The sequence below is a fragment of the Saccopteryx leptura genome, chromosome 2 (assembly GCF_036850995.1).
Source record: "Saccopteryx leptura isolate mSacLep1 chromosome 2, mSacLep1_pri_phased_curated, whole genome shotgun sequence".
NCBI lineage: Eukaryota > Metazoa > Chordata > Mammalia > Chiroptera > Emballonuridae > Saccopteryx > Saccopteryx leptura.
The window spans coordinates 314,435,133-314,456,769 of NC_089504.1; the positions used below are offsets into that span (position 1 = coordinate 314,435,133).

Sequence of the window (21,637 nt, forward strand, 5' to 3'; positions counted from 1 at the left end):
AAAACAAACAGCATTCAATTTAATTATATAAACACAAAGACCACATCATAAGATAGACAGCTTTGCCGATATCTTTATTTCCTTCCCTCCCCCACATAATAATATATTGTGAATACACTTCCTTGATGTTCAGTATCATTTTGAAGGCTGTATAGTACTTTAGTGTGTATCTGTGGCAGGATTTACTGACCTAGAAGTCGCTGGTAGTTAGTTAAGCTGCTTCCAGTCCTTTCTAATGATGTTCATTCTTTCACATACATAGCAATCAATAATTGCTTTTTAAAGCAAAGTGATACATCTAGAAATTTTGAACAATTAAAATTCTATAAGCATATTGTGAAATGTAGCAATCTATTCTTCCCATCCCAGAGTTCCATTCTCTGGAGGCAACCCCTTGCAACTTTCTAAAAAAATTGTAGTAACATATACATAATCTTGTCCCATATAACATATGTGGTAACAGTTACATAATTTACCATTTTAACTATTTTTACGTATATATAGAGTTCGGTAGATTCAAGTACATTTTACATTGTCGTCCAACCATCGCTACCATCTATGTCCAGAACTTTAAATTTTTCCCAAACTTAGGCTCTGTGCCCACTAAACAGTGACTCCCCATCCCACCTTACCCTCAGCCCCTGGCGCCCACCATTCTACTCCCTGAATCTTCCACTGCAGATACCCAGGTTGCTTCTGCCTTTTGACTGCTGGGAATAATGCTGCTATGAACATGCATGGGCATGTATCTGAGTCCCTGCTTTCTGTTCTTTAGGGTATATACCCAGCACTTGCAACTCCTATAGTTGCTCTTGTTGCTAGGTTTTTTCTTTCCATTATTTGCCTCCGAGTTTCTATGCAATACATTTAAATTCTGTTATTTCTTGGTTTTTTACTTGTTGCTATATCACTGAATTCCTACTTTGCAAGATGAAGTCTTACTCCTGGCACACCTCCCCTAAATGAACATATACTTCTCTTCTCCTCAATATTCAGTGTTTACACTGCACTCAGTAAAAATGATTCACAACCCAGCGCCACGTAGCATACTATTATTACACTTCTTTTCCTCTATAGGCCTTGATTTCCCCAGAGTTTATAACTGCTCCTTTCCATCAGCGTGTCTTCTAGGCACTTATCACTAATTAATCCCCAAATGGTCTCCCAGAAGAATGCAAACATTCAAACACATTAGGTAATTAGTCACTTTTATGTTTTTCTGTGGAGGCACCCCTCCAGGATAAGCTTGCCTGATACACAGTACAAGATGTCCAGTTACGTCTGGGTTTCAGACAAGAGCCCGTTATTCTCCTGACCCCTCCTGGACTGGCTGCGCCCTGGGCTGCATGGACCACACTGACCTGCTCCCACTCCGCCCGATAAAGCCACCATCAGCCCTGGCCATCATGCCTGATCCTTCCTCCCTCCTTTATTTTTCTTCATAGCATCTGCAGCTCCTGGTATACCGAAATATTTATGGCTAGCTGCTCACTACTAAGCTCCTCGGGCAGGGCCTTTATTTTGCTTGTTCTATGCCCATACTAAGTGGTACAAAACATATAGTAGGCACTCAGTATTTGTTGAAAGAATGAATTCCAGGGACCCTTCTTTTTTGGTTTATTGCCTCTTTTGGGGAACAGCACATTCTTTTAGTTTCCTGAGAAAGGGCACAGGAAGGTACATGTTTGAGATCTTGCCTCTTTGACAGCTTTAACCATCACATTTGATTTCTAGCTTGGCTGAGTACAGACTTAGACGTTGGCATCCCTGACCCCAGAACGTTAAGGACTTTGCTCCACTGTCTTCTAGTTTATAGTGTGACTGTTGACAAATGTTACATTATTCTGATTCACAATTCTTTGTATGTGACCCCATACTATCTTGTCCCTCACGCTTTTTCGGGTATACTTTGTTACATGTATTCTAAAATTTGACCACAGTGTGCCTTGACTCCAGTCTTGTTCACCCCCTGCACTGGGCATTCTGAAGGGCTATCAATCTGGGAAGCCGTGTCCTTGAATTCTAGAACTTTATTCTTCTGGGAATCTTCTTGTTTTCTCTGTTATCTCTTTCTGAAGCGCCTATTATTTTGATGATGACTGTATAAACGACCTTCTAATTTTTCCGTACTATTTCTGTCTTCATTTCTGGGAACCTGAGACTATTTCTAAGACTTAGCTCAGTCTATCTGTTTTAAGTGCCTCAGAGCTTTCAGATGTTTATAGTGTGGGGGTAGATCTATTTGCTTCTCAAAGCAGATAATAAACAAGCATTCAGATGACAGTTTCTACTCTTACCTCTATTGCTCGAATTACTTTAGAAAGTTCTTTAATAAGATGTCCAGGTCTAACATTGTCTGGAATTTCAAAGGCATGTTCGGATACAAGCTGCATTTGAATTAACAAAGAGAAGACAACCAAAGTTACTTATACTTTACTATGTAAGAAAACTAATTCATTAAACCAATTTTTGGTTCTCCACATTTTATAGATATAGCTAAGTGCTAATAAGCCAGGTCTCAGAGGTCATGGGGTTGGTGTGACATGTTCTAAGGAGAACCTCACTAACTTATAAAATCATCTTCTATTGAGTTAACAATGAACTTGTCTCACAGTGAACTCTGCTTTACAAGGAATAGTAACCTTGTACCCTAGACCCCAAAGCTGACTCTACATATAACAATTACTATAATTAGTAAAGGAATTAAAACTAACATTTAATTCATAACACAAGATTGGTAAGAGCAGCACAGGCGCTGAAATCATCTTCATCTGCTGGCATAAGGAATGCGCTAGGGGAACATAAGGGAAGGGCACACTCATTCCAAATGCAGATCCGGATGACCTCTTGGGGGAGGGGAGATTCAAATGCAAACAATTAGACCACATTGTAGTAAAAATGGAATGCTCCTGCTTGAACCCTGGCCTCCTTTTATTTTATTTTTATGTAATCTAGCCGAGGGGTAAGAGTGGACTTCACAATTGCGGAGACCCAGATTTAAGTCCAGTTCTGCTAGTTCTCTTGGGTACGGTATTTGAAGTCCTTGATCCTCAGCTTCCCACATGTAGAATGGGGCTAACAACAGCACCCAGCCCTCATATAGTTGCTCTGAGGATTAAATTAGTTTATGGATATGAAGACTAAGTTGACATGGTTAGCACACAATGAAAGCTCAGTTATTATTATTCTGTATCTACATGTTCATTTCTTTTTTTTTTTTTTTTTTAACTGAGAAAGACAGGAAGGGAGAGAGAGAAGTATCAACTCAGTTATTTCACCTTAGTTGTTCATTGATTGCTTCTCATATGTGCCTTGATTGGGGGGCTCCAGCCAAGCCAGTGACCCCTTGCTCAAGCCAATGACCCTGGGTTCAAGCCAGCAACCTTGGGCTTCAAGCTAGCAACCTTGGGATCGTGTACATGAGCCCGCGTTCAAGCAGGAAACCTTGCACTCAAGTCAATGAGCCTGTGCTCAGCTGGCAACCTCGGGGTTTCGAAACCCAGAACCTCAGCGTTCCAGGTCAACACTCTATCCATGGTGCCACTGGTCAGGCCAATTTCTTATCAATATCCACCTTGGCCAGCTGGCTCAGTGGTAGAGTGTCGGCCCAGCGTGTGGAAGTGCCAGGTATGATTCTCTGCCAGGGCACACAGAGAAGCACCCATTTGCTTCTCCACCCTTCCTTCTCTCCTTTCTCTCTCTCTCTCTCTTCCCCTCCTGCAGTCAAGGCTTCATTGGAGCAAAGTTGGCCCAGGTACTGAGGATGGCTTCATGGCCTCCACCTCAGGTGCTAGAATGGCTCCGACTGAGCAGAGCAACGCCCCAGATGGGCAGAGCATCGCCCCCTGGTGGGCATGCTGGGTGGATCCCAGTCAGGTGCATGCGGGAGTCTCTATGCCTCCTTGCTTCTCATTTCAGAAAAATACAAAAAATAACAACAACTTAGATATGCCTGAATTACTTTCTTTTCCAGCTTAAAGAAATGCTGCATTTCACAGAAACACAACCCAGGACATTTGTATATACTGCCTAGTAAAATGCAGGTTGCATTTAAAGCATGACGTCTATTCCCTCTACTGCGGCTACACATGCCACAAAGCCTGAAGATTCTGGGTACCGACTTTGCAGTATAAAAAGTAACTGTGAGCCTGACCAGGAGGTGGCGCAGCATCGGACTGGGATGTGGAGGACCCAGGTTCGAGACCCCAAGGTCGCCAGCTTGAGTGCGGGCTCATCTGGTTTGAGCAAAGCTCACCAGCTTGGACCCAAGGTCGCTGGCTTGAGCAAGGGGTTACTCAGCTGCTGATGGTCCGCGGTCAAGGCACATATGAGAAAGCAATCAATGAACAACTAAGATGCCGCAACGAAAAACTGATGATTGATGCTTCTCAACTCTCTCTGTTCCTGTCTGTCTGTCCCTATCTATCCCTCTCTCTGTTTCTCTCTCTGTCTCTGTAAAAAAAAAAAAAAAAGTAACCATGATTTCACCGCAGAAAATGACTTACTTCTTTCTTCATCCACAGCTTCAGCGCGGTGTGCAGGGCTTTCACGCCCTGCACCAGGTACGTCTGGGGCTGGAAACCGTCCTCTCTCAGCTCTGCGGGAGGCAAGCGCCAGGGACAGGCGGTTAGTGTTTCAAAGAGAAAGGGTCTAACTTCAGATTTTGAGTAACCACTAGATTTTAAGCCACACGACTTCCAAGTTAGCAGTAAGGAAAAAAGGTAAATAACTGAAAAGGCAAGGGGAGAAGAGCCAGAATTACATCAATATCCTCGTACCAAATGCTCAAGTGGAAAGCAAGCTCACAGACAGTGCTGCGTAAAAGGCAGGGTGCAGAGGGATGTCCGTAGGAAGCTCTTCGTGTAGCATCTACAAATGGGCAACATTCAATGGTTTTAGTCTGTGACACAGGTGATAAAGCAGAAGAAAAGGACCATCACACGGTCAGGAGGGTGGTTCTCTGGCAAAGGGGAGGAACAGGGGCAATGGGAGAAACGAGGGGCATGACTTGGGTCCCAGCAAGCCTGGTTCTGCTCACCCTGGTACAGGTGCCCGAGGGCCACCCTTGTCATCCTTTTTTAAAATTTTTTTAGATTTTATTTATTCACTTTGAGAGAGAAGGGGGGAGGAGCAGGAAGTATCAACTCCCATATGTGCCTTGACCAGGCAAGTTCAGGGTTTTGAACTGGCGACCTCAGCGTTCCAGGTCGATGCTTTATCCACTGCACCACCACAGGTCAGGAGCCTTGTCATTCTTTAAACTGTGAGACTGTATGCAGTGTGTGACCTGTCCAATTAACTATGGGCATGAACTATTTCACTATTTTAAAGGTAAATGCGCCCACCCACAAAGGTCTCTTCCAGGTTTTTTAACCAAATTGATTATCTAAAACTCACATAAAACATATTTGATATGGTTACAGCTCAGGCAAGTTGAAGCAAATGTGAAAGATTTCACGTCTCCCCTGTGGCTGATTTACTTACGTGAACTCAGAACTGGTTCACTGTTTTACTATTACAGACACCAAATTCAGGTAAGAGTTCCATGGGCCCACCCTCATTGAACCCATCGTACAAGCCTGTAGCAGTCTCAGTGCCAGCAAATAATGGGTCACTAGGGAAAGTCAGGTCGGGGGAAAGGACAAAGTAACATGGGGCAACAAGACGGCACCCCTGACTGCGGGATGGGAGACGAGGGGGATGGCCTTGGATGACTGCCCTTTGGCTCCACCCTCAGCGGCACTGGACCCACACACTAGTATTGCAAGTTCCCGTCCTGATCGGGCTGATGGGATGAAAACACTTTACACCTGACCTCCAAACAGCCTTTCACCTCATCTTTTTTTTTCACCTTAATGTACATGGTTTATTTTCGATTGGATCTCAGTAGCTCTGAACTCTCCGTGGCCTAAAGCAACGCTGAGTCATTCTAAGACTAAGCAATGTGCTGCTTGTGAATGCAAGAACAGCAAGATTTTGTCTTTCAGATAAAGTCTTAATTTGTTCCTAGAAGTTGATGGATGAACCCTCTTGGACGTTAGAGTGAGTGTGTATGTGTGTGTGCGCGCGCTATTGAGAAAAGATAACAGAGTAAAAGTGCTCTGAATGTACAGAGTAGTGAACTGCCAATCTCTCATCAAGAGGGCTCAGTCACTGGGTTTTATTTCCAGAAAACAAGGACATTTATAAGTGTTTTTATAAGTATTTAAAATGTTCCTATTTCTCTAGGCTTCTACTTAGATAGAAGACTATAAACTTTGAATTCCAGAATTGTACTGAAAAACGATAAATGGCAACTCTGTAACCCACTGTGACATTCCTGCAGCCTTGAAAAGTACCTGAGAACAAGGAACAAGTTGGGGACCCCAGGTAAGGATGAATTTTGGGAGCAGAGAGCACCTGTTCCTCCTATACCGGGGTCCCACCTCCACTGCAGACGCCTGCACTCCGACACGATGTCTGCCTCTACACTGCGCTGCAGGTGTGGGATGGAGTCATCATTCTTTCCTCCCAAAGAGGCTGAGCCTTTTTTTTTTTTTTTTTGAGCAAAGAAATCATAAATAAGTTTTATCATTTTTAATTCTGTCCATTCTATCCTAGGAAGTAAGTTAGTGGTTGTTTCTTTTCATTTTACCTTTTCTTCTTATGTAACTTTCAAATGGAAAAAGAAACAAATGTTTAGAATAAACTTTACTGTTTAATCTGTTTATCTCAGTTCTTCTGGGAGTTGATGACAATAGCAGCACTATTTGCAAATGGACTGAACAAGTTAGACAACACAAAAGCAGATGAACTATATTCTCAAGGGCATGAATGTGTGAAAAGCAAAAAATAAAAAAATGGGTAAAAAGAGAAGTGATATTGAGTTTCCAATTTGACTGCTCAACGGTTATTAAACCAAAAAATAAAACACCAAATCTGAAATTCCACATAAAAAAGGCAGCTTTCAAGTTTAAATAAAGGGATAATAATCCCTCCCAAAAACCCCAGAAAACCCCCAAGCCTGACATTGGATGATTTGTGTTAACAGGTGCCTTACGCTGGCCCACACACAGGGCCTAACAGTAACGGGACGGGCACTACTGCTTCTCTAAGGACGTGAAAATTATGCCCTTGATTTTTAAAAGCAAGTACACATGTTACATAATCATCCTTTGGCTTCAACTGCTTTTGCAAGTGAGGCACTTTCACATGCCAGGCTCTGTGTGTGGCTACCGGTGTCCCAGGGGAAATGAACATTTTTCAATACTACCTGCTCTGCCTCAGCTCTACACATAGCTACTCGTTCAAGTTACGGACTAGAGACTCTGATTTGCTAAAAAGCTCCCTGGCAAGGGGAAATAATGTATAAATATTTTAAAAAACAAAAGAGGGGCAACAGAAATACCAAACAAAAAAAAAAGAGTTTCTGTTTCTATCAGCAGCTTTTAGGGACTTTACAAACATGATACATATCGCACAACAAAACGGACTAATTATTAATTACCTTTCAGGGTTTCCAGCAAGTTTTTGGCTACAAACCAACATATGGCTTCAAAGAAAGGAAATTTGAAAAGATCTGGTGTTTTCAGCCTTTTTTCCATCTCATAACACCTAAATAAATACAATTGGAAGAAATGTAGTATTAATTTTAGCATTTCAAAGTTAAATGAAAGCAATAAACTCAAGGAAAATAAAATAAGCCGGCGCTGACATGTAAGACCAATCAAATACTGTGTATTACTTATACATTTGGATAAGACTGAGTTGCGATCTTATACAGGTCTGATAACAAATTTGACAGTATACGGAAGAACTACACTGGCCATCCAAAAGATCACACCTTGGGATTTTTCTCCTAGTCTTAACAGAAGGAATTTCACAAGGGTTCTACTCAAATAAATGGGACAATATGTTTACAAGTCAACACCATGTGCTGGACAACACTGCCACACCCACTCTAGGTCTCTTTAGTTTCTACTAAGCCTTCAAGCCCAAGACCACACTTGGTGCTGGTCCAGGGGAGGAAATAGGAACCACCATGTTCACCTGTCTCTTGTGGGCGTCCTGGCAGCAGTCTACACACCCAGGAGCCACCCCTCCTCCAGGGACAGCTCGGGTATAAAGAAACAAGCTTCACACATGGCAGGGTAGGAGCTGTCCTGTCTTAAAGCTTCACGCATCATGGCGCAGGCTAGTTGGCTCAGTGGTAGAGCATTGGCCCAGAATGTGGAAGTGATAGGTTCAATTCCTGGTCAGGGCACACAGAAGAAGTGCCCATCTGTTTCTCCACCCCTTCTCCTCACACTTCTCTTTCTCTCTCCCCTGCAGTCATGGCTCGAATGGTTCAACCAAGTTGGCCCCAGGAGCTGAGGATGGCTCATTGGCCTTGCTTCAGGTGCTAAAACAGCTCGGTTGCTGAACAACGGAGAAGCAGCCCAAATAGGCAGAGCATCAGCCCTGTGGGCTTACTGGGTGGATCCCGGTCAGGGCACATGCGGGAGTCTGTTTCTGCCTCCCTGCTTCTCACTTAAAAAAAAAAAAGCTTCATGCCTGCTAAGAACCAGTACAGCTTGTAATGACTGCACAGACGCATATCACCCAGGGTCCCGTATGGGCAGGATAAGCTACAGAGTCACCACAATCAGCCAAGCCCAAATACATGGCTTCCTACTAGGTACTTCTAGTTTTTCCGTCCTGATGTGGTTTACCAACCAGGACCCATTTTACCAAAGAAGTACTTCCCAGAAACATTCTACTCTCATTAGGCCACCAGGGCATTGAGGTACCCGAAGGTCAGAAGCTCACACAGGAAGGGAAATAGCTGCTAACCCTCTCCCCACGGTAAAGCAAAGGGGGTGCTCCGACAGCCACCCTGACCGAGGGCTGCTTCTCCCAGCACCATGTGTCACACCTGAGTCCGACTGACTGCACCTCGTTCATTTCCCTCATGTAAAAACAGCAAAAGGGGAGCCCAGACATTCTTGTAAAATTTTGAAATTTAGGGAGATATTTAGTCTCACACTAAATAAATTAGTTTTTTTATTTTAGATTTGGAATGCATCAAGGGGTCCTCCTGACAAAATTTTAAGATGATATTTTGATTAAAAGTTCCTATTCTTAGTAATTTCTCAGGGCCTAGCTCCATGAGATCTCAACTAAAATATATTGTTGAATTTAGCTTTTTGGAACTTTGAAACAATGTCCTATTTAAGAAAGGACAGAAGAGCCTTTAGCCTTTAAGTACCGAGGTCACAAACCTGAGCTGCATGCCAATGTTGAGGTTGTGCAGAAAGTTCCCCCCGAAAGCCATACAGTCCTGAGAAGTGAGCACGGCGTGGATCCACCCTGAAACAGTTAAGGGTACGTCAGCACTTTCTCAATATTGACACCAAATAGGACATCTCCCTGTGAAATCAGAAGCTCAAAATATCAACATCAGTGTCCTTCATACGCCAGCGCTTCAAAAGTTAATGTCCATAAACTCTACAAACTGTCACTCAACATTTATTGAAGGCCTACTATATGCCAGGCTCTGAGCCGAGCTTGAGGAAACAAATGCTTTGATCCAATCACACAAGAATCGGGGTACAAGATAGGTGAGGGTTTTTGTGGTTGTGGATATGTACGATTTTTAGCTTTAAAAAAATCAACTTTAAAGATTTTACTCTGAGACAGGTCAACTCTGGATAGAATGAAGCCAGCACATTTATTTCCACAAAGGGAACCCTGAGACTGGCTGAGCACCTCACTTCCCTAGCGTCTGAGTGAGCATCTTAGGGACCAGGCAGAGGAGGGTCAGTGGAACTTAACTGGATACCTGCTCTAAGAAGGGAAAGGCAGATCACCCACGTCTCATGATGGAGGGCTCTGGTCCTATAAATATAAATGTTGGCAATCAAAATTATGACTTATTTTCCCATTAAAATATTTCCAAATTGAGAAACATTTCTAAGAGATGCTGCCTAGCTTTGGAAAGAAATGTCCATAGACTTCATGTACGTATAAATAAATGCATACAAATACAACTGCATATAAAAATTAGCTGTTAAAATTGGTCCCATTTTCTTTCTAGTTTTCATCTTTTGATCCCTTCCTGTGCTGTGACACATCAAAAAACTTGTCAAAGACTGACAAGGGACGCCCATTTGTGTGGGCAAAGGCACAAAGCCTTGAGCTTGACCCCGATATCACAAGTCAGAAGTCTGTCAACTACAAATCCTAGAACTCAGTGGTTCTCACAGAGGCTGTACTGCCCATAGAGGGTGTTTGGGAAAGTTTGGGGGGCTTCTCTTGATTATAACAATGATCAGGAGGCATTACTGTCATTGAGTGAGTGGGAGCCAGGGGTGCAAAATGCAGGACAGTCCCATGCAGTAAGAGACCACCCTGCATTCATCAGAGTTCATGAATTTCTGCTGGGAATTCATTTAGTACAAAATCTGCCATGATCTGTCTGTGCCTAGAAACTATAATTCCATTCTACATACATGTAAACAAATTTTTGCATGGGTTTGGCATAATTTTCCAGGAATACAACTACTCTGTACATTGAAGGACACTGTACATTAGCTTGCTTGGAAGATTGTCACTTGCCAACCACCTTGGAAGAAAAGACTGCAATGTCTATAGCAGCGGTTCTCCACATCTCCAGACCAGCGCCATCAGCATCAGTCGGGAACTTGTTAGAATCCAAATTCTCAGGCCTTACCCCAGACCTGCTGAATCATAACTGCTGGGGAGGGGGCCCGCAATCAGTGCTTTAATAAGCCCTCCAGGGACTCTGGTGCTCAACGAAGTTGGAGAACCATTACTCTATACCAATACCATGGAATCTGAGCAGCCCATCATATACCTGCCTGTATTGGTGTTGCTGGCTTATGCAGCTATTTTATTTTGTCTTGTAAGGCTGCCAGGCCTAAGCAGGCACATTATGAAATAGTATTTTATTATAAATTACTTTTTACTCTCTTCTTTATATTCTAGTTAGGTCATTATATCAATTATTTTTAAATTATTGGTGTAAGGAGGTTAGAGCATCGATGAATGTGAATTTAAGATTTTGATGAGAATATAAATACATATTTGTTATAAAAGGGAACACAGGGAAGAGAAGAAAATTTAAAGGAGGAACTTGGCCCATTCACAATGAAAATACTGATACTAGATTCATAAATTCTGGTGTTCCAGACATTCATTAATTCATTTATTCTATACCTATGTATTTATTATTATATCCACCAGAAGCAAAGCAAAAAAGCAAAGCCCATGCTAACAAATCCTGTGAGCCTGGCAGCCACTGTGGTCACCCAAATCAGAGTGACACAATTCTATTCTCAAAACCACTGGCCCAGGAAGCCCTGCCTTCCATCATGACTCAAAATGACACTCAACAGACACCTGTATTTGAGGCTATCCTTCCTCAGGTCCCTCAAAGAATGCTCCTCATTGTCTCTGGACAACAGCTGGATTCTTGCTGCTGGCTGGCCTTTCCTAGCAATGGAGAGCTGACCAGCTAAAGTAGAAGGGAACTTCATCAAAATTTTAAATTTTTGTACAAAAGATATTATCAAGACAGTAAAAATACAACCCACAGAACGGGAGAAAATACTGCAAACTGCATACCTGACAAGGGTCTAGTTTACAGAAGATATAAAAAATGCTTACACCTCAACAAAGGTGCAAACAGAAAGATAAGCAACCCAACCTAAAAATGGGCAAAGGATTTGAATAGACATTTCTCCAAAGACATAGTCAAATGGGCAATAGGCACAAGAAAGGTGCTCAGCTTCACTACTCATTAAGGAAAAGCAAATCAAAACCACTGTGAGATACCACTACTTCACACCCACTAAAATGGCAGAAATGAAAAAGAGAATTAGAGTGTTGGTGAGGGTGAGGAGAAATGGAACACTATCTGTTGCTGGTAGGAGTGTGAAAGGGTGCAGCCATTTGGAAAACAGTTGGGCAGGTCCTCAAAATGTTAAATGTCATTCAACCATATGGCCCAGCAATTCCACAACAAGTGGGTGTATAACCAAGGGAAATGAAATACCTCCACACAAAAAATTGGACACGTGTTTAAAATAGCACAATGCCAAAAGGTGGTAGCAACCTCAATGTCCATCAACTAATGAATGGATAAATGAAATGTGGTATATCTGTAAAATGGAATGTTAATCAGCTATAGAAAGTAATGAGGTGCTGATGCGTGCCACAATAAGGATGAGCCTCGTAAACATTATGCTAATTAAAAGGAAGTAGATACAAAAGGCTGCATACTCCACCTATATACGAAATGTCCAGACTAGGCAAATCCACAGAGACCGAAAGCACATCAGCGGTTGCCAGGGGCTCAAAGAGGGGAGAATGGAGATGTGACTGCCAACTTATATAAGGTTTCCTTTCGAGGTGATGAAGTCAGATTTCAATGGTGGTAAAGATGCAGTCCTTGTTAATCTACTATACCAACGAACTTGTACACCTTTAAAAGGGTAAATACTCAAGTATATGAACTGTATCAAAATGAAGGTGAATGACAAACAGCACAAGGAAACAAGTCCTAGCTCTGCAGGAAGCTCTCTAAGGGACAAAGAAGTGAAAAGTCCAACATCGCAGGCTGTGAGAGCTACAAGTCCAAAATCACAGGCTGTGCGAGCTACTTTCCGAACACGTTAAGGCCCAGGTTTCTCAGAGAGCTGACTCCACGTGACTATGGACGAGCGGGGAGGGGCGAAGCCTTACCTGTTGGAACAAACAGGGTGTGCCCCTGCTTTACCACACACTTGTAGCATTTATCCACCTTATCACCAAAGAACACCTCACTCTGGGTCACAGATGAACTCCAAGATTCATAGAGTGCCAAATTTTCATCTGTTGGCTTTATCAAATAAAAAATCTTCTCACCCTAAAAGGAAGCAATCACACTGTTTTTTAAAAGAAAAGGCCATTCTTAGAATGGCCTACATTGGTGCAATTTCCCCATACAATGACCTAAATTAAATAATTATCATATTTCTTAGGCTCAGAAAGACTTCTTTTACGTACCTGATCAATAGTTATTGCCCTTAACAAGCATCCTCACAGAAGCTCCCCACCCCCAAACATGACAAGGAATCAATAAAGTAACATTGGAAAAATAGTTCCAAGAAAGGAGGGGTAAAAAAATCAAGAACATCCTACTGATTTCATTTTCAAGGTATAGAAGTACATCCATGTTCGTGGGCCCCAGGTTACAGAGAGTCATTTCTGCAAACTGTGTCCTTTCTCCTAAGATCTATAATATAATGATTATTTTTAAAGACCTGCACATCAGCTTCCTTTAATGAACCCTCTACTGTCTCATGGAGAAGAGACAGGAGCTCAAGGACACAGCATCATGTAGGGTAGAGAGCACTGCTGACACTCAGGCACTTGATACAGATGAAGACCGGATTCTAGACCAGCTCTGTCCAAAAGAACAGCCTATGACGGTGGAAAGTTTTATATCCGTACTATCCAAAACAGTAGTCAAAGGCCACATGTGGCTACTGAGCACTTGAAATACGGCTAGTGTAAATGAAGAACTGAATTTAAGTTATATTTAATTTTTTTTTTTTTTACAGAGACAGAGAGAGAGTTAGAGAGAAGGATAGACAGGGACAGACAGACAGGAACGGAGAGATGAGAAGCATCAATCATTAGTTTTTCATTGAACTTTGCGACACCTAAGTTGTTCATTGATTGCTTTCTCATATGTGCCTTGACCACGGGCCTTCAGCAGACCGAGTAACCCTTTGCCGGAGCCAGTGACCTTGGGTTCAAGCTGGTGGGCTTTTTGCTCAAACCAGATGAGCCGGCGCTCAAGCTGGCGACCTCGGGGTCTCGAACCTGGGTCCTCTGCATCCCAGTCGGACGCTCTATCCACTGCGCCACCGCCTGGTCAGGCTAATTTTTATTTTTTTTTAATGAAGTGAGAGGCAGGGAGGCAGAGAGACAGACTGCCGCATGTGCCCAACCAGGATCCACCTGGCAAATCCCTTACCAGGTGATGCTCTGTCTGGGCCACTGCTCTGTTGCTTGGCAACAGAACTACTTTATACTTTAGCCCCTGAGGTGAGGCCATGCAGCCATCCTCACTGCCCAGGGCCAGCTTTACAAGAACCATTCGAGCCATGGCTGCGGGAGAGGAAGGGGGGAGGCAAGGAGCCGATGGGTGCTTCTCCTATGCACCCTGACCAGGAATCGAACACAGGACTTCTTCCACACGCCAGGCCAATATTCTATCACTGAGTCAACCGGCCAGGGCACATTTACTTTTTGATTATGTAAAATTTAGCCACATATGGCTAGCGGCTACTGCACCAAACAGCCCAGTTCTAGATAAAGTAAGGTGAATATAAACTGGCAAGAAGAATTAGTATTTTTATGGGCCTTCGTGACTTATCTCACTAGCTGTCTTAGCCTAACCTTGAGATCAGGAGCAATTATTTTTACTGTAATCTTGCTCCTTCTCAGGTATTCATTCAGGGATTAAGTGATAACTGACTAGTGGGAAGAGACAAAAGGTTACAAGAGACCAATTTATAAGATCAAGAATCCAAATATGAATTAAAAACTCATGGCTCCTCTATTATTTGGGATTAGAAAGTCATAAAGCTTAAAGTTAAATAATAGATCCTACTTAACAAGTACAAAAACTTACCTCTTTACAAAGGTATTAACAGCAAATAAATGCACCCCTGGAAAATAGGACTATGTGTTTTTGTCAATAAGAGAACAAAGAAATACCCCAATCTTACCCAGAGGACATGGTACCAAACTGAAGTTCCACCAAAGTCAATGTGGAAATCTGTGTAGCTGTCTTGAACGCCCATTAAGCAGTATTTCTGAACAAATGGCTTGGGAAAGACTGAATCATCTGGCCAATAATTTTCCACCCAGGACAGTTTTCTGGCTATCTCAGGGACCTCCACCAATTCAGACATCCTTTAAAAAGACAAACAAACACACATACACACACACACCCACATCATGCAAATTAAAACTTCTCAAAATGGCACCGCCCAGCTCAACCCAAACCAAGAAATTAACTGGAACTCAAGGTAAACAACAATAGTTAAAATTTAAAACTCTTTGTACTTCTAAATATTCTCTGCGAGTGCCAAAGCAAAATTTACAACGTTGCTATCACTGGACCACTTACAAAGTCATAATAATGTTTCTTACTAAAATAAATTTATCATTTAACTACATTTAGCTAAGACTCAGAAGGCTAACCGAAAACGTCCAGAACTACTCACTTTGTATCTGAAAATTCAAGGCTGATCACATTTAACACTTTTGGTCTGTTAGGATTCGTGAAGTATTTAACATAATTGTGAAGTGTCATTTTGCTGTCTGCCTGCCTTGCCACATCAATGACATCTATCACTTTGTCACCACCTGCAGAGAAAAATTATAGTCTTATTATTGGGCTTAAAGTTACATCAATAGATGCCCTAGACAAAAATACATAGCCTAAACAAAGATGCTTCCTAGAGCCTTAATTTCTAAGTCCAACTAGAGAGACGTTTTGAAAAGGGGGATGGTTTTTGAAGGAAAGAAAACAAGACAGAGCTGCATAATTAACACTGAGTGTAAAAACTTATGTTTTCAAAGCTTTCTATACACCATTGATTTGTGTGCAGCTCATAGGGACAAAAACGCATTAGACTGGTCTGCGCAAATGGCCACACGCACTGGGTTTCAGTGTCCTTGCCCATGAGTTAAATGGCTTCTCCTTTTCATATCTGTAACACCTAAGATTCCAAGTCTATCCTTTTGAAAAATCAATCAGTCATTGGGAAACAAGTTAACTAGGACAAACAATTCCTGCTTGCCTGGTTGTGTCTTCTCTTCTAATATTCTGCTTCAAGAAAAAAATCAATGGTTAGAAAGCCAAAACACGTCAGATTAGCATCTGTGGGATGAGCTCTGAATTGGGATTAATTCCTGTAAAACCACGGACTGTTGCTTGCACAGCACTGCACAGTTACCACAGGGAGCATAATCAGTTTTACACTGTCCTACAGGATAAGACAGAATTCAGAAGATAGCAATACTTAATCAATCTGAAAGAGAAAACAAATAAATGCTGTTTTCTTACTGTTATGTAACTGTATAGAAGTAGAAAAGTATTGCTGAATAAACTTTATTTATTTAATTTATTTTACAAAGAGAGAGTCAGAGGGATAGATAGGGACAGACAGACAGGAACGGAGAGAGAAGAGAAGCATCAATCATCAGTTTTTCGTTGCGACACCTTAGTTGTTCATTGATTCCTTTCTCATACGTGCCTTGACCGTGGGCCTTCAGCAGACCAAGTAACCCCTTGCTCAAGCCAGCAGCCTTGGGTCCAAGCTGGTGAGCTTTGCTCAAACCAGATGAGCCCGCGCTCAAGCTGGCGACCTCGGGGTCTCGAACCTGGGTCCTCCGCATCCCACTCCAACGCTCTATCCACTGCGCCACCACCTGGTCAGGCAGTAAACTTTATTTTATACTCAGGAGACAAGGTGATTCTGTAACTGAAGGGCTCTGTGGACTGGGGAACAGTGTGTGCTCCCTAAGTCAGGATACTTACATTATTACCCTATGTTTATTTCACAGTGCGATCTAGGCAAACAGGGTTAGGTTACACTTCTGCCTCATCCCCTACTGTGTCAAATACTCAGAACTATCTGAATGTGAAGTCGTAACATTTAACTGAATTTCCTCTGTGAAACAGTTATCAATGAGAACTGTCAACCCAAAGGCTCAATAAAAGGACACGTTCTGCGATATTGCAGGCTCAAGAGATAACGGGCTATAAGGAATGTTCAGTTCTGAGTCAAGGCAGATTTGGCTCTAATCCTCAAATAATCTCTCTCTACTGCTGACAAGAAATGAGAGCTACATCGAGTCAGCTTTATCTATAAATACTATGATAAGAATAAATAAAATGACTAAAAATGACAACAGTACCACAACAGACGAAGGATTTCCCCCCTTGTATCTTATGCGTTTCTGGGCCTCAAAATAACAAATTAGGACCAGACATCATTAAATGGCAGTATTGCCAAGTCATAAGTACAAAAACAGGTTTGGCAATTTCTCTTGCGTGGCCTTGGCAGAGGGTCACGACAGCCGGCCCAGAAACCCTGCGCATGGATGCTAGAAGCCCAGACCCAACCCAGTTTCCCACCGTCTCCTTCCCAGTATCTTAGAGACCCCTCAGTAACAGCTGTTCCTAAGCAAGCACCTGAAAATTTGACAACCAAAAAGGGAGCAGGGTGAGTCTGAGAAAATAACAGATGGTTTTACAGGAATTTCGTTCAGTTTTTCTCACAACTGTAGGTCTGCCGAGAAAAAAGGTTTTCAAAAACATAGGTGATACTGAATTTCACTTTTCCTGACAGAACTAAATTCCACTTTCAGTTCAGTTAGGACACCATCACCTGTACTTTTACCCGTGCTTTCCCAAGTACTTAGAGGATTCAAGTTCGTACCTACATGACGTTCCACATCCATAACAGAAAAGGTAGCTGCAGGGAGCCTGAGTCCTAGGTCATCTAACTTGGGGACCATAATGGGGACTTCAAATCCATGTTTCTCCAGGTACCTCTGTGTCAGCTGGCTGCCGTGCATCTTTACAATGACCTCATCGGCACTGGGGAACACAGAAGAGCAAAACGGCATCTCTGTTAACTTCAACGGGATAAAATGAAAAGGCTCTGGTCCTAGCCAGGTGTGCCATGCACAGAGCATCGCTCAGGAGCACCGAGGTCGCTGGTTTGATCCCAAGGTCGATTTTTGGAGTTAAACAAATAAAACCAACGCCCTGAACTGATGGTGGTTATGGTGGGGACACCCGGGACCATCCCTGTGGCCTGCTCCCATCGTGTCCACTTGGGCAGAGAGGCCACGGGAATCGAAAGGCCAGGATTTCTACCATGACTCCCTGGGTCACAAAGCTATTTGAAAACAAATAAAAGCTATGAATCTCCTCCCTGGAAAAAGGTCCGTTTCCACATGGACACTGAATAGTTTGCCCAATCTCAGGGAGCTCACAGGCCTCTCTAGTCTGCGCCTAGACCCCAGCTGAGAACTCTAGCCCTGGGCTCCAAACCAATCAAGGAAAACAAACACATTTCCCAATGACTTTGAAACTGATAAAGAAGATTATCTGAGAACAGGGCCTTTATTATCACAAAAATCTTATGGAAAACCACTGTTGACAATGTTTTCCTTCTCTCAGTAGACCCAAGGGAGCCAGTGTTAGCTGCTTACACTACATGTTTCTGTTTACGATAAAGAAAGGGGAGAGGATTCCTAAAGACAGTGAAGAAACGGCAAGGATTTTATAGTTATGGGATTTTCAGTAATTCCATAATAGGTTACATGTGTGTGATTTAAATTTAAAATGTGCTTCCTCTCTTTAACAAGCCTGGATGTGATCTTGTGTAAAAGCTTATTAAGCATTAACTTTAAATAGCTGTCAGGCAGTGAGCAGGGAAAGCTCTAAGTTAGCATGATTAAAGGCTGTATAATGCCACAGGTGACTCAAATACATCCCACTATCTTTCTTATTGATTTTAGAGAGAGAAGAAGAGAGACATGAATATAGATCTGTTCTTCTCAGGGGTCCCCAAACTTTTTACACAGGGGGCCAGTTTACTGTCCCTTAGACCGTTGGAGGGCCGCCACATACAGTGCTCCTCTCACTGACCACCAATGAAAGAGCTGCCCCTTCCGGAAGTGTGGCGGGGGCTGGATAAATGGCCTCAGGGGGCCACATGCGACCCGTGGGCCATAGTTTGGGGACACCTGTTCTATGTGCCCTGATCGGGTATCAAATCAGCGACCTCTGCACTTTAGGATGATGCTCTAACCAACAGAGCTTATCTGGCCTGGGTTCTTTCCATTATCTTTAAAAAAATCATATAATATCACTTATATGTGACATCTAATGAACAAAATAAACTAACAAACAAACTAGAAACAGACTCACAGATACAGAAAGCACATAGCTGTCAGAGGGGTTGGGGGTAAAAAAGGATAAGGGATTAAGCAAAGAAAAAAACACAGACACACAGCCAACAGTGTAAGGATTGCAGAAGGGAGATGGGGTGGGGGGGGGGGAGAGGGGGAATAGATGGTGATGGAAGGAGACATGACTTGGGGGGGTGAACACAGACTACAGTAGACAGATGATGTAGTACAGAGCTGTACACCTGAAACCTATATAATTATATTAACTAATGTCACCCCAATAAATTCAGTAACAAAAAAAAATTAAAAAAACAAAAACAAAACAGTTATGCTGCCACCAGAGAGGCTGAGCAAAGGATAATTCTAGTAGACCGGGGCAGAAGCAGATACAAAACAAAAGAAAAAAACAGTCTGAAAACAGTAGAGTGAGGTGATGGGCGTAGTAGCCGCTACTGTAAGGACCCAAGAACTTAACACAATTGTCTTAGGTTACTGTATTTCAAACCTTTTTGGACTAGGATCCAATTGAGAAATATATTTTTACATAGTGACCCAGTACGCACACTCATAAGCAAAGTCCCATGAAACTAGGCTCATTTCGTCCCATTCCTTGAAGTGTACCAATATTTTGTTTCATTTTCTTTAAAAATGTAAAAACTTGATTGAGAATGATAACAGGTTGTAAGCTGACATTTGAAAACACCGCTTTCGATAATGTCAATTTATCGGGCAAGGTTCTGGAACTGTCGCAGCCAGGTGGGCATCCACACCTTGGGAAGACGCGGGCACGCAGTTCCTTCACAAAAGCCCTTGTCCCGGCTTGCACCGGTTTGGAGCCGTCATCGACCTCTGTGTAGTCATGTCTGTGCCAGTTCCTCCTCTTCTTCACTGGGTTTGCAGGTGAAAAAAGAAGAAATGAATCATTTTGGTACCTACGTCCTAATCTTTATATAATTAGACTTAATTTTTAAGTACAATAAAAATACCCACATTTTTAATGCATTTCTAGGCTGAAAAAAGTAAATTCTACTTAATATAAGACAGCAACTATAGGCAATCCTGTTTTTTCTAATTTACTCTTTTTATTTCCCAATAATTTAAAAATTACAGCGAGGAATTCAAATTAGTGGATAGAACCTTTTAGAAGATTCATATTGACACAGACTCTAAAATCTCACAGGTATTTAAAATGATTTCCACAAGAACTTAAGGTTATAATATGACTTTCACAGATCATCCAAATCATTCTCTCAGAATAGGGCTTTGGCTTACATGTCAGAAATCTATTTTCAACAGCTCAGTGCCCTTCTCTCTCACTTCAAGATGTAGTCCCCTAATAAGCATGGGCATACCAACACCAAGAGCAGGCAACTGCATCACAATTAGAGACAGACAAGTGGGATCACAGAATAACTCTGAAAATATGTATACTTGAGTTTGGGGGCTTTGCACTGGTAATTAAGAACGATAGTATTTTTTCTCTTAATTTTTTGACATATTTAATTAGTTACTTAATAATTCAGACAACTGCATTCTCTATTATCTTCAGAAATATCTTTCCTACATAGTCTGTGGTGGGCATGCGATAACTAATTGCATGTACCATGTAGAGTACCATCACGCACGCATTCAGTACTGAACTCGGCTTCTATTTGAGCATCCAGTACTCACTCAAGGAGGAGCCGTGGAGAACTGCACAGTTGGGACAGTGATACAGGTCAATGTCAACAGCATGATGTTCTTCGACTCCAACACAGCTAAGGTAAAGAAAAGCCAATAAGTAAGTACCGTAAGTCTAAAAGCTTTACTTAACTGCATTAGATTGGCTGCAATTGACCTGAGAAATATACACCAACCTCACCAACACATTTGTAAAGCACAGAAACATATGCAAGGATGAATTTTATTCTCTTTGCCACACACCTGCTAAATAATTGTGGGGGAGACTATATTCGAACATGGGAAATGATCCAGTATTAGCAGCAATAGAGACATCAGAAGTAATGCAGTAATAAGCCAGAAGACCCTCAAGTATTATGTAAATGCTACCTGTTCTTCCTTTAATGTTTGTCCTCCCCCCCCACCCAAATACACACGCTGAAGCTGTAACCTTCCAGTGTCGCTGTCTTTATTTGGAGATAAGGCCTTTAACCTTCCAGTGTGGCTGCCTTTATTTGGAGATAAGGCCTTTAAGGAAGTAATTAAGGTTAAATGAGGTCACAGAGTGGGGCCTTCACCCCAGAGAATTAGTGTATCTATAAGACGAGACACCAAAGAGCACGCATTCTCTCTTCCTGCATGCACAAAAAGAGAAAAGGCCATATATGAGTGCACAGCAAGAAGACCACCATCTGCAAGCCAGAAGGACAGCCCTCCCCAGAAACCAACCCTGGTCAACCTTTACCGGGAACATCCAGCCTCCGTAAGTGTGAAAACATACATTTCTGTTGTTTGGGCATCCCAGCCTTACAGTAATTGTTATGGCAGCCCTGGACAACTAAGACACAAACTAACTTTAAAATACAGCTGTCATCTACTAGAGTTGGGGAGTAAATTCGGGTAAACATCACTGACATGGTAAGAGCACCGAGTCCTAACAGTCCTGCTTTGGGGTTCATAGCCCTCGCTAATCAGTTCAATCAGTTTGAGGTACTGTACTTGGAATACTCAG

The 21,637-nt window shown here is 42.4% G+C and overlaps 1 protein-coding gene across 1 annotated transcript in view; it reads right to left on the reverse strand.

The window, feature by feature from the left end:
* The window catches only part of KDM7A (lysine demethylase 7A), a 66,628-nt gene that overhangs the window by 13,651 nt on the left and 31,340 nt on the right, over positions 1 to 21,637 (reverse strand). Inside the window, exons 2-11 of the mRNA XM_066362860.1 lie at positions 20,638 to 20,723; positions 19,737 to 19,854; positions 17,484 to 17,644; positions 15,261 to 15,402; positions 14,760 to 14,946; positions 12,724 to 12,886; positions 9,240 to 9,327; positions 7,487 to 7,593; positions 4,506 to 4,597; positions 2,298 to 2,387 (exon numbers count right to left, since the gene is read on the reverse strand). Of these exons, the coding sequence (XP_066218957.1) occupies positions 2,298 to 2,387; positions 4,506 to 4,597; positions 7,487 to 7,593; positions 9,240 to 9,327; positions 12,724 to 12,886; positions 14,760 to 14,946; positions 15,261 to 15,402; positions 17,484 to 17,644; positions 19,737 to 19,854; positions 20,638 to 20,723 (1,234 nt within the window). The remainder of the gene's footprint in view (positions 1 to 2,297; positions 2,388 to 4,505; positions 4,598 to 7,486; positions 7,594 to 9,239; positions 9,328 to 12,723; positions 12,887 to 14,759; positions 14,947 to 15,260; positions 15,403 to 17,483; positions 17,645 to 19,736; positions 19,855 to 20,637; positions 20,724 to 21,637) is intronic.